We start from the raw sequence: 13675 nt of genomic DNA, 5'->3' as shown, positions 1-13675 counted from the left end.
TTAGGAATCTATTGCTTTGAGGGTGGGCATATAATCAGAAAAGTTGGCCAAATTTTCTCAACTGGTTTAAATAAGTGTTTATTTTTCTTACGTAACAGGTGACTACTGGCTTTAGTGCAGTGCCGGTAGACCTGAAATTCCCTTGACTTTGTACATGTGTGTTGCCTCATGGTCCCAAGGTGGTTGCCAAGGAATCAGGCATCACATCTTCATTCAGGCCAGAACACTCATCGACCAGAACTGAGCCATATTTGCAAAAGAGGCGGGAGAGTTACAGGCCATGATTTTCATGATCTCAGACCAGTTGCCTGGGTCTGGGCACCTTGCCTCTAAGAAACAAATTAGGGTATTGTTAGCAAGGAACCCTGGGAAACAGATGTTGAATAGAAAACTCTGAAAATTAAGAAATTACCTTAAGCACGAAATTTGTTCTCTTTTTAAATTTTTTACATTTGGAGAAACTTTGTGTAAATAGTACTAGCTAGGTCTTTTATCTATCAGATATTTCACTTAAATACTTCCAATAACAGGAGCTGTCTTTTGAATAGGTTTACATAGTACATTCACACGTACTATCCATTATTTATTTTGTAATTTCAGGATGGATATTATAAAACAAAACAAAGATTATCTCCATTGATACACTGAGCTCACAGAAATGTCTGCTATACTGATTCTTGACTCGTTTTTATGTTGCACAGACTTTGAAGAAGGGCTCCACAGACCAAGAAAAGATTGAATTCCTGAAGGAGGCATATCTGATGAGGTATCAGGGCAGCTCTGAAATAATTTTTGCTTGGTATGGGTAGGAAGCCTTTACCTCTGATTTAACATTCAAAATCACCTGACATAGTAAATCATGCCCCAAATGAGCGTGGCTGAAGTCTAAATGGAATTATGCCTGTAATGACAAGTATTTTATAGAATCCAGTCTCCAAGTCTGTGCACAGGCCGTCCTCCAGCAAAAGGTTTTCCTTTTACCTTCAATAAAAAGTGTGTTTTGCAAGTGACACCTGAAGCTGATCAGCTTTAAACATGCTTATGGTCTTCTAAATACATGGGAATGGTTGGAGTAGACTGAGTAAGGGAGAGTTCTCTTAAGGACAGTGATGCCAATGAAAATATCCCTTGTCTTGGTAAACTTGACTTCAGTGTTAGAGTTAGTTGTTGAGCATGAAAACTGATGAAAGACATCTTAACGGGAAGACCTGGGGCAGTGGTTCTAGTTATTCGATTGGAATTTATTTGCTTTGACATCTTGAGGAAGCAGGTGTAGCCAAATTTGCCTGTCTGAATTGTCCCTCTAAAAAAGAAAGAATAGTATTTCATACTTGTGATGACAAAAAACGTAATGTTTTCAAATACCTTTTGAAGAAGGATATTAGTTCAAATTACTTTCTTTTCCAAAACACAAAATACTTAATAGAAACATGGTTTCTTTTAAAACACACGCTGTTCTGTCCATATGCACTGGCCACTAGGGGTTGCCATATTACCTCTGAAAGGCAAGAACACAGACCATCACTTGGAAAAAAGAGGCGTCCGTTTGTCAGAGAAAAATAAAATCAGGGGCTTTGATGGAAACTATAGATAATCAATTGCTCTATTCCGTGAAGGCCCTCAGCTAGGACCTCTGTCGCTGTCATGTCACCGGCCTGTCTCTTTCCACTTTTAGTAAGTTTAATCATCCCAACATTCTGAAGCAGCTTGGAGTTTGTTTGCTGAATGAACCCCAATATATTATCCTGGAATTGATGGAAGGAGGCGATCTCCTCACCTACTTGCGTAAAGCCCGGATGACAACGGTAGGAAATGGGCTCCCCAGTATTGATTTTATAAAGCAAATGCCCTATTCCAAGATTGTATTACAATGGAAAAAAGTAGAAACAAACAAACAAAACCAAGCCATCAAAATAATAAAAACGCATATTCAAAAACAATTTAATTATCAAATATCTGCTGGGCATTTATTATACAACTGTGAAGTATGTGGCTCTTGCTTTTATTTTATTTCATTATTTTTATTTTTTGTTAATCCTCACCCAAGGATATTTTCCCATTGATTTTTAGAGAGAGTGGAAGGGAGAGGGAGACACACACACAGAGAAACATCAATGTGAGAGAGACACATTGATTGGTTGCCTCCTGCACATGCCCCAACCAGGGCTGGGGATTGAGCCTGCAACAGAGGTATGTGTCCTTGACCAGAATTGAACCTGGAACCCTTCAGTCCGAGGGCCCAACGCTCTATCCACTGAGCTAAACTGGCTAGGGCACACTTGCTTTTAAGGAACTTGTCGTGTGGGAGGGAGGTAAGTCACATATAAATAACCCATGTAAGGTGGACAATGGAAGGACCCATTAGAGTGGAGTAGAGAGTCTACTGCTGAAGCACAGAGGAGAGAGAGATGATTTCCAGCTGAAGAGTCCCGGAAAGACTTTGTGGAGGAGAACCAATCAAGGTGGGAGACAGAAAACTCTCTGAAACTGCATGAGTTGTGAAAGGCTTTGGCCAGGGATAGACCTGGGTGGAGGTTCAGCATGTCCAGAGGGTTTAGCAAGAGATGATAGATGGTAGGCCACAGTAGCATCTGGAGTCAAGGAAGCCCAACAAGGGCTGGTGAGGCGTCCCCACAGGTTGTCACAGAGGCGGTCAGAAGCAAGTGATACTTAGGAATCCAGGTAGGCAGGCAGCATTCTGAAAATCTGCCAGCAGAGAATCCGGTGCTAGCCACAGGACTGAAGTTCAGGAGCAAGATTCTCTGTGAAGCCAGTCTTCACAAGTAGGGTAGGTTTTGCCAAGAGGAAAGCAGAGCTCCATTCACAGAGGAACAAATGAGCCAGTTGGGACACTCAGACACAGGCCATGAGGTTGGTACCTGGTGGGCCTGAGCAGGACTGCAGGGGACTGATTCTACGGAGTAAATTCCAGCCTAGCTCTCACACCGAGGTGTGGTTGAATGGGACCATGGCAATGCTGAGTCCCAGAGTATCAGGATTCTCCCTATTTTGGCGACAAGACCTGAGCTTGCTGGGCATGTAAAGCACTTAGGAACCCTTATCTATGAGGGATTGGGGGGTTTCAAGGTTGGGAACCATTACAGATGCTCAGTGGAAGATGTGGATAGAAATCAGGACTAAGGAGGGCATTCCATGAAACAGTGATAACAGGAATATTGAAGAGAGGTTGAGAAATGCAGAGCAGGTATGAAAACACGTCCAGTGTCCCAGTGTGACCCCAGCCCAGACTGTGAGAGGAGAAACTAGGGAAATAAATGGACATAAAGAGAGACTGGTGCAGCCTGGGGCTGCCATGGAGGTTGCACTCAGGAATCTGTAATAAATCCTACAGGCAGTGGGTCACAACGGAATGAGCTAATTAAAGCACAAGGAGGCTGGAGACGTGGGGAGTTTGGGAAGAGTCAGACAGGGATGCTAAAGGCCTGAACCAGGGTAATTGCGGGGAAATGGCAAGGGACAGAGTTGAAATCATTGTAGCCATACAGGCTCAATTTATTTGGGCTGGCTCTCTTAGAAGTGACCCTGAAAAAGAGTCTGTTTTGCTCATATGAAGAACAAACCCATTGTCATGACTGACACAATAGTGTGACCTTGGGCAAATAATTAAACTGGTGAGCACTGATTAAACTATCATTATTTCTGCTTAGGCGAGCAGCTGCTGTTTATTAAGTGCTTTTTATATACCAGCCAGATTACATATCTTATGTGAAAACCTACGAAGGCAGGCTTATTATTTCCACTTTACCCATGAGAAAGCTGCTGAGTGAATAAAGCAAAGTGAGCTAGAACAAAGCAAACTAGAGGCCCGGTGCATGAATTTGTGCATGGGTGGGGGTCCCTTGGCCTGGTCAAGGTCACACGAGTAAGTAACAGAATCAAGTTTCAAATCTTGGTCTGTCAGAACTAACGCCCTGTTTCCAACAAAAGTTCCATATTGCCTCTGCTTACTAAATGTAGTCTTTTTTATGTATATCTGGGTGGAAAGCATATAAATATAGTTCTTTTCCTCTTTGCTTGAATTCTTGCAACCATAACTAAAACTTTCTTTAAAATATCGTGGATATGTGTGCACATGCATATTTATGAAGCCATTTATACATACCTATGTATATGTGTAGTTTGTGCAAATTGGAAAAGTGCCTAATCTTTTTCATTTCTTACAGTTTCATGGTCCTTTACTCACCTTGGTTGACCTTATAGATCTGTGTGTAGATATTTCAAAAGGCTGTGTCTACTTGGAGCAGCTGCACTTTATTCACAGGTACAGTGATCCTGGATACAGGTTCCTATGGATATTGGCACATTAGCCATCTGTAGTTTGGGTAAAATATAGAAAACAAACACTTTCAGTCCTTTAAAATAGCAATAATTCTTTAAAAAAGTCTCCCTTTTCTACAGACCTGCTAGTATTACTTGTCTGATCTCTGGAACTGTATTATTATTATTATTATTATTATTATTATTATTAATTAAATATAGCTTTTGCTTTAGGGACCTGGCAGCTCGGAATTGCCTCGTGTCGGTGAAAGACTACAGTAATCCATCACGGGTAGTGAAGATTGGAGACTTTGGACTCGCGAGGGACATCTACAAAAATGATTACTATAGAAAGAGGGGAGAAGGCCTGCTCCCTGTTCGGTGGATGGCTCCGGAAAGTTTGATGGATGGAATCTTCACAACGCAGTCTGATGTGTGGTGAGCTTAATAGGCCACAAAGAAATGTGGGTAGAACTATCCAATGTCAGAGCTGGAAATGATCTTAAAAGGTCCTCTAATCTTTTTATTATTCTTATTACTAGAGGCCCAATGCACGAATTCGTGCCTGGGTGGAGTCTGGCCAGCCCAGCCCAGGCCCAAATTGGAGCGGATTGGGGCTGGGCCTGTTGGGAGGAGGAGACAGTGGGAGGTTGGCCAACTGGCCCACCTGATGGGGGCCCAATCAGGGCCAGGCCGGCTGGGGGGAGGGGCCGAGGGCAATTGGCCAGTGGGCCCTGCCTCCCATTGGGGTGGGGGGCCGATCGAGGGTCAGCAACCAGGGGAGGGGCTGTGGGAGGTTGGCTGGCCAGCCCCACCCCTGATTGGTGTGGTGTGGCTCATCAGGGGTAGAGCTGACTGGGGGAAGGGGCTTCAGGTCAATCAGGGTGGTGGGGGCTCATCAGGGGTGGGGCTGGCCAAGGGGAAGGGCCACAGGAGGGTTGGCTGGCCGCTTGCTTCGCCATCAATTAGCGTGGGAGATGCTGATCAGGGGTGGGGCCAGCTGGGTCGGTTGGCTGGCTGCAGTGGGCGTCATGGCGACAGGTTGTTCTGGTCCTTATGGTGTTCCAGTCGCTGGCTTTTTATATATATAGATTATTGTTGTTGTCAGTATTACAGATGTCCTCCATTTTCTCCCCCTTTGCCACCCTCGACCCTGCTCCACCCCAGGCCTTCACCACTCTATTGCCTGTGTCCATGGGCTATGCAAGTTCTTTGGTTAATCTCTTCCGCTCCCCTCTGAAATCTGTCAGTCTATTCCAGTCCATTCCATGTCTCTGGACCTTTTATTTTATTTTATTTTATTCTGGACCTATTTTGTTTGTCAGATTATTTTGTTCATTAGATTCCACATATAAGTGAGATCATGTGATATTTGCCTTTCTCTGACTGGCTTATTTCACTTAGCATAATGCTCTCCAGGTTCATCTATACTGTTGCAAGGGTAAGAGATCCTTCCTTTTTACTGCTGCATAGTACTCCATTGTGTATTGTTTTTAATGTGAGAAAACAGAAGACCAGATAGGTTTCAGTTTTCCGTAAGCTAAAGTGAAAGCTGGTGTCTAAAGGGGACTATTCCTGGGTCTCAGCAGCTTACATACCTCCCTCCAGTTGGTTTTGATCCTTTATCTTACTAGTGTACATGAAATAGCTACATTTATTTCAGGTATTTTATTACTCCCCAAAATGTAGAAGCTTTGACTAACAGGAATTGGGACCTGTGAATTAATACCTAAGTATGTGTCTAAATGCCTACTATTTGGGGATGTTTGGTCATTCATTTATAAGTAGACTTTAAAGTACAGATCTCAAAATCATTAGGACATTGGGGAGATTTAGAAATCTCTTTATTATTTGAATAGAATCCCTCATTTTTGCTTGTTGACCCCAAACTTCCGAAGAGAGCTGCTCAAAATGTAAGGATTTAGTAACTTTTAAGCTGAACTGGCCCTAGGTACAGTTGGGGATGAGATAAAACCTAGGTTCAGTGCTGCCAGTTTTTATTCATACCTTCCCTTTCCATGTTTACTTGAACTCAAACTTAGAAAAACAAACAAACTGAACTGCTTTCTTGCTCACCCGGAAGTATGTCCACATAATGGAGGTCTGCAGTTCTCCAGTGGTTCAGCCAGAAAGGAGGAGCAAAGTGTGTGTGTGTGTGTGTGTGTGTGTGTGTGTGTGTGTGTGTCCCCACTGAGCATTCTTATCACCTCTGAAGTGCTGCTGGTAGGCAGTTGCTTGTTCTATTTTCTTTTTAAATATATTTTTATTGATTTCAGAGAGGAAGGGAGAATGAGAGAGAGACAGAAACATCAATGATGAGAATCATTGATTGGCTGCCTCTGGCATGCCCCACACTGGGGATCAAGCCAGCAACCTGGGCATGTGCCCTGACTGGGAATCGAACCGATGTGCTCCTCATTCATGGGTCGATGTTTAATCACTGAACCATGTTGGCTGGGCTCTTGTTCTACTTATTCTTATGATCAACTTGCTTTTAAGCCTTCCCATTTGCTTTTTATGGACCCAATCATTCCAATCACAAGATGTAGCCCGTTGCCCCAGAAGTATTATGTTGGAGAAACTACTGTAAACATGATGTTTGTAATAAGCAGAATTAAAGCAAACTCTCTAATATCCTTAGGTCTTTTGGAATTCTGATTTGGGAGATTTTAACTCTTGGTCATCAGCCTTATCCAGCCCATTCTAACCTTGATGTTTTAAACTATGTGCAATCAGGAGGGAGACTGGAGCCACCAAGAAACTGTCCTGATGATCTGTAAGTTATAATTATGTTAACATAAATACCCAAAAACAAAAACACAAGCACATGCACTCTAATGCCTCATTGGTATGGTATTTTAAAATGAAAACTGGTCTTCATATATTTGTATATCCTACATAAAATAGAAATTGATTTATATTAAATTTATTAAATAGATGAGTTTTTAAAATTTATATATACACATTATATTTCACTTCAGAAACAAAATTTGGAAGAGCAGAATATATTTATAGTCCTGGTTAAACAAATTATAAGAAATAAAAGCTCTGTGTGTGTGTGTGTGTAATGTGGGGTGTATATATGTGTGTGTACCATTATATTTTGGAAGCTATGATTTGGCTAATATCTTAATCTGCAAATTAAAATATTCTATTAAGTAGGAATGTATTGTGTAAAAGTTGGATGGCATTTGTTAACATAGCTGATCTTGGGATAGAGTACTGCTAAAAATTATAGAGGTTATTATCTGTTTACACTCTAAACATGTAATGACTAAGTATTAGTGACTCTATCAAATTGATCCTAGCCACTATTAAATTTTAATAAACTTGTGATCCTCAAAGAGTAGGTGATTTTGATCTAAGTAGAAGGGAAAAACAAGACAAGTTATTTTGCTGAGTTCTAATCCACCTTCTTGTGAACAACCTCAGCAGACATATCGACTTGAGACTTTTCCCAAGAGGTGTTTTACCCAAGAAGTTTCTGAGAGAACATACAAGCAACAAGTATAAATTTCTCTGCTATGTGCACGATGCCATGCTAAGGACCGTATGATATGCAGAGGTGTTTAAAACAGGGGCATGAGTTTTCAACATCTCAGATTGTATTTTGAAAGAAAAGACACACACGTGGAGCAGCTGGTTAACAAGCCAACATGTAATAAAGTGCTAAACTCTGTGGTACAGGCAAGTGCAAGAGGAATTAGCAGTATGCGGATACACACCACGATTGTACTGCCTTGACTATGTTGTTATTTAGAGGATTATTCATACCGGAGCCAAAAGATGATTAAGTACTGGGCACCTTGGTTGGATGTTTTACTGGTGAATGTGTTTGTATTATTTAAATCTTCCAGCTAGAAGAAGATTTGAATCCCTGTTTCTGGCGTAGCGTTTACAGCCTCTGGGATATTGACAGGGAGATTAGGTATACACAGACCTGAACAAGTTTGGTGACAGTGACTAAAAATATGCTTCAGGTACTTGGGGGAGATGGGGAGAAATTCTGTAAGTTAGGAGTAAGAAATGATACACAATTTGAAAACCTTTGATCTAGAGTTTGAGAAAAAAATACCCCAGCATGCGTAAGCATGAAATACATTTTTATTAAATAATTAGCAACCTAATCATATTTTTGCATCATATATATATATATATATATATATATATATCACTCAGAAAATGTCCCCAGAATTTCAGTCACATGAAATTTTTATTGTGCTATTAAAATTTTATCAGACATAGGCACTTTAGGAATCATTGGTATGGTATCAGTCACTGTTGTACATTTCGATTGATGTGTTCACTTATATAGTTTGGGGAGGACAGAGGTGGATAACAAATTATTTATTGTGGAACAAAAAAAATGTAGGTTTGTTGAACTTTATTCTAATCCAAAGGTATCAAAAAATGCAACTGGAAGGAGGGAGAATGCATGCTAGGAAAGTGCTATGAAAAGAATATTCTACATAATTTTATCTTGATTATTCAGTTGGATACATTATTGCTCTACTTCTGTAAAAATATAGTTTCCATGAAACCAAATTTTCCATTGGTAGTCTTGAAGTTCATTTGAACATCAGTAATTAAAAAGTAAACGATGCTCTCACAGCCCTCCCTCAGAACCCCGGAAGGGTTAACTCATTGCCCAGCAGGAAAACAAGATGTGCTAGGAAATGGAGCTCAGAGCAATGCCATTCAATCTGGCTCTGGCCTTAAGTTGTCATGATAAAGATTAACTACTCTCCTTAGAGTACAGAGGGAACTGATTTTTATTTGAAGCCGTTCTCTGAGATCACAGGCCAAGCTTAGAGGGTTGAAAGTCTGCACTGAGCCATCCTGCACCTTCTATTCACTGCTTAAATTCCCAGCACCTGGATGCACTCTGGGTCAGGTGAACCTGCGGAGAGCTATGCTGTACTCAACTATTAATGGAATGCAGAAGTTCAGAGCATTCCCCTCCTCTCCCCATCGTCCGGGATGTGTGGTGGAAAGCCCAGTCCTAGGTATTCCCTTCAGCTTTCAGTTCGCACAACAACCATACCATTCTCAAGAGAAAACGGTTCAAGGGGCAATCTCCTTCGAGAGAGCTCTTTGGGGTTCTCCCACAGACTTATCACGGTGGCAACTGGAATTCCCCGAGAGTCTCTCAAATGGAGGCAGCGACAATGGGAGAACGGGAGGTGCACACTCTTATTTTTACCCCTGAAAAATAGGTGCACCTAGAGGCTAATTGAGTCTCTCTAGGGTTGTCATAATGAGTAAGGGAGTTCTTAAAATCATATTTCATGTGCTTGGTTTAAATACCTATAGAAACTCATTTCCTTAAAACTGAAAGATGCCATGGAGTTTTTATCTGTCGAATTTGAATTGCTTTCTGAATCCAAGGCATTTATTCATAGACACTGAAAATGAACGGTTAATGAGGCTCATGGTATTTTGGAAAAGAATTGAGGCAAAGAGGAGTAAGGGTTGGCATTGTGAATGAAGGAATTTGAACCTGAACACTTAGCTGAATGAGATATTTCAAATGTGATGAGTGTGTATCTGTGTAGAGCTGGAATATCCAGCCCAGGTAAATTTTAACAACAGTAACGTACCTATATGTACATTTAGACTAATATGCTTGAGTATTTGTAAGTATAAGTTAATACATGTCTCTAATGCATGATATTGAATTATGACAAATGCCTATTTATAAGGAAATACTGCTATGCCAAAGGAATAGTTGTTATTAACTTACTTGAAAGATGTAAAAACATGTATTTTCAGGATTAAGTTCTTGAAAGCTTCTTCATTTTATTCCACTCTGAGCTTAATGCTATTTAAGGACTCAAGTTGTACCCTTTTTGTTTAAATGACTTGCTTTATAGAGTTTCTCTTTGCTTAATTCAGGGCAATTTAGTATTCATTTTTTCCCTGGATGTGGGAGAGAATGGTTTATATACTATCTAAAACATACCAAATGTTTTTACCATCATAAAATTAAGAATAATGATTAGATTCCATGTAAATTAAGTCTCTATAGATGAAAAATAGTAATATCTGCTCAAATAAATTCTATAGATTAAATAAGAGGCCGAACTTTTGGAGGGTGGTATGAAGTGGTGAAGTGCAGTGTGGCCAAGTGGCAACTGTAAAAATGGCTTCTCTCTCCTTTTCCTCCTCCCCTACCCCTTTCTTCTTTCTTCTTGCTTTCCCCCCCTTTCTGTCCTAAATAATCTCCTTTAAGTATCTTAAAATTCTTTGTAGAATGAGGCAAGTCATAAGTGAATAAAATAAGTAAAAACTTCATAATTGAAGTATGACAGGTCTTGAGAGAGTCTATCTATTCTTTGCCAATATCTTTGATTCATAACTTTATTTTTTCTCAGGATGCTTCCTGTGGAGAATTATACTTTACTTTCTCCCTTCACTTTCTAAAATAACTCTTAGACTAGTCATCAAGATTCTACTTTAACTATTACTTAAAATATTTAACAACAACATTTTATTTCAAATCTAACCATTGGGATCTTTTATCATCCCCATTTCTAAATGCCAGAGATTATAAAGAAATAATGTAAAAGATTAGGTTCTCAGCCATGATTCTAATTTTTAAAAACATAGAGCCAAATTTGGCAAATTCTATATCCAGAATGTAAATTCCTTGTCATAAATGTGAAATGACATCAGATCAATACTAGAAAATAGATCAATATCAGATCTCTCCATAGTACTTCATATTGAGTACTAACTCTAATCTGAGGTGCTTGTCCAAAAATGAAAGAGATGGAAATAAAATTTGCATACCACATTATAATGGAGACTATAATTCCTAAAATAGATACCAGCTATTTTAAATACAATACCCATAATGATTTCCGGATCATTGTTAACTGTGATTGAATATATACTTACAGTAGCTCCATTGTCTTTACCTTAGTCCAAACCTCCATTATCTCTCACTAGTCTTCTGTAATAAATTTCTGACTTCCAAATTGCCCTTCTACAACCCACTTTTCACATGTAGCCAGGTAGAGTAATCTTTTAAAAATATAAAAATCATGCCTGTTTAAAAACTTTCAACCGCTTACCATTGTAGTGTCATAAATCCAGCTCCTGGCCTGGTCTCCGATACCTGCGTGATCTCGCCTTCCTCCTCTGACCTCATCCCGTGTGCTCTCCTCCTCAATGACGGCTCTTCAGCCACACTGGCTTCCTTTCAGGTTCTACAATGTGCCAAGCTCTTTCCAAATTTAGAAGTTTACACATGCTTTTTCCTCTTCTAGTGTGTTCACTGACTCCCATCCCCACCCTATTCCCATGACCAGCATCTTATTTTCCCACAAAGTTCTTTGGCTTAAATGCCACCTCTGCAGAGGGACCTTCTGTGAGCAACTCACCAAAAGTGTTCCATCTTTATGAGATTTCACATGGTTTTCTTTAGCACTGTTTTTTTTTTTTTTTAGAACTTGCAATTTATAATTTTATAATTACCTGTTGATATAGTAGCCCTAATATTTTTAAATACTTCCCAATTTATGTTTCTTTATAAGTTTCTCTCTCTTTGCCCCAAATCTGCCTTACAGCTCCAAAAAGAAAGAGAGAGTGAGAGAGAGAGAAAGAGAGAAAGAAGGTACTTGACCTTTTTAGTAAGTCAGTAGACTTGAAAACCAAGCCTGGAGGAGAGAGGGTTATCTAAAATCCATTAGCTCCTTGTTAATAGACTAAATGCCAGTTTTGGTAACTAGCACCTACAATTCTATATAAAGATGATCTAATTAAAAAAGAAAAAAGGAGGATGTTGATCTAATAAAAAAGGGGAAGTGAGTAGAAATACCACTCCTGCTAAGCCCTGGAGAAGTGTAGGAAGAAGAGGGCCTGACAGGCAGAGGGAGGAGGGTGAGGATGTTGGATATCTAGGTCGTGCATCCTCCTCTGTGGGGTTCAGTCAGATTAGGTGTGGGCAACATCAAGGGCATAGAGCAACTGCCCACGCCTCCCAGTGTGGGAGGACGGCCCGGAGATCATTGAGCAGGGGACCCCCCCACCGTGACACGGAGACCCAGCATCCTGAAGGAGGTAGAATGGCATGTCCACACGGAGGATGTCTAGTGTGAACTTTTAAGCCTCCTTTGTTTCCCACCTGGTGTGAACATCTTGTTGAAAGCTAGAGATTAGGCCATGGAGTGCCCTGTGGGTGTGCAGCGGAGACAGCAATGCATTCCCCGTGCCTCGTCAGCATATAGAGGACACAGTGTAGTATCAGGACAGAAAGGTTATGGTTAGAAAGAGAAAAGGGGAAACCAGTTCACTGGGGAAGGGTCCAAAGACTAAGTAAAGAGATCACAGACAGCACATAGCAGCTGGTGCCTACAGGACGGCCAGCCCAGTCACTCGATGTAATTCCTGATCATCCTACTCTGAGCCTTGTGAAGATCCAAGGGGCAGTGGGGTCCAAAGGATGCTTCACTGTGACCCTGTAGATCACACAAGACTTTCACCCAGCATATATCCTGACACCATCTTGGAGAAGAGGGAAGGAGTATAATTTGCCTAAAAATAAGAGAGGTTAGCTATTATCCAGAAAAGACTGCGCCTCACCTACCAAGATTATTTAAAATATTGAATTGGACTAGATTTTTAAACTATATTCATAAATGATGCTAATTTTCTTCTGCCAGGTGGGGGCCCTGAGAAAGACCTAATTAATTACAAACAGTATAAAAGAGCTACATTGTTTCCTGCTCGTATGAATTTTAATGAGATAAATGTTATCACCGTCTGACATTTATTATATGTATCTCTATGAGGACAGGCGCCACAATGCTGGTGTAATAGGTGTTCAATGAATGAATGGATGAATGAATGAATGAATATTGGTAAAGCATGCTGTATAGACATTTCTCAGACAACTGTTAAGGAAAAGGTAATATTTAATCAACCAGCTATTTATGTCTGGGGAAACCGAATCTGTTAATTAACCTGACAGTGTAATGAAGAGTAAAGCCATTAGAATCTAATCTGGTTTCTACCTCTGGTTATCCCACTAAATAACTGTGTGGCTTGGAATAATCTTAGATTTTGTTTTAGATATTAAGGTCTGAATGTAAAGTCTTTTTAATATTCAATAATTTTTATAGCTCTAGGTTTCCTTATGTGTTAAGTGAGCATTTTCCATCTATCATCTATCTATCTATCTATCTATCTATCTATCTATCTATCTATCTATCTATCTATTTGGATTACTAACTGTTAAAATAATGTCAGCTATAAAAAACGGTGGTAGCTAATATAAAGATAGTAACATTGCAGACTACGATTAAAAAGAAACCAAACACTTTGTCCTGGTTCATTTATATTAATTATGGAAAACTGGCAGTAACTCAAAATCTCCTTCTTCTAAAAATACCTA

At 40.1% G+C, this 13675-nt stretch overlaps 1 protein-coding gene across 1 annotated transcript in view; it reads left to right on the top strand.

Moving 5' to 3' along the window:
- The window catches only part of ROS1 (ROS proto-oncogene 1, receptor tyrosine kinase), an 88754-nt gene that overhangs the window by 69997 nt on the left and 5082 nt on the right, over positions 1–13675 (top strand). The window contains exons 38-43 of the mRNA XM_006778496.2: positions 702–766; positions 1676–1805; positions 4185–4282; positions 4513–4716; positions 6920–7054; positions 11363–11496. Of these exons, the coding sequence (XP_006778559.1) occupies positions 702–766; positions 1676–1805; positions 4185–4282; positions 4513–4716; positions 6920–7054; positions 11363–11496 (766 nt within the window). The remainder of the gene's footprint in view (positions 1–701; positions 767–1675; positions 1806–4184; positions 4283–4512; positions 4717–6919; positions 7055–11362; positions 11497–13675) is intronic.

This window comes from Myotis davidii, unplaced genomic scaffold (genome assembly GCF_000327345.1).
Source record: "Myotis davidii unplaced genomic scaffold, ASM32734v1 scaffold147, whole genome shotgun sequence".
NCBI lineage: Eukaryota > Metazoa > Chordata > Mammalia > Chiroptera > Vespertilionidae > Myotis > Myotis davidii.
The sequence above is the reverse complement of the archived record's forward strand: the minus strand, read 5'-3'. Positions and strand labels throughout refer to the sequence as shown.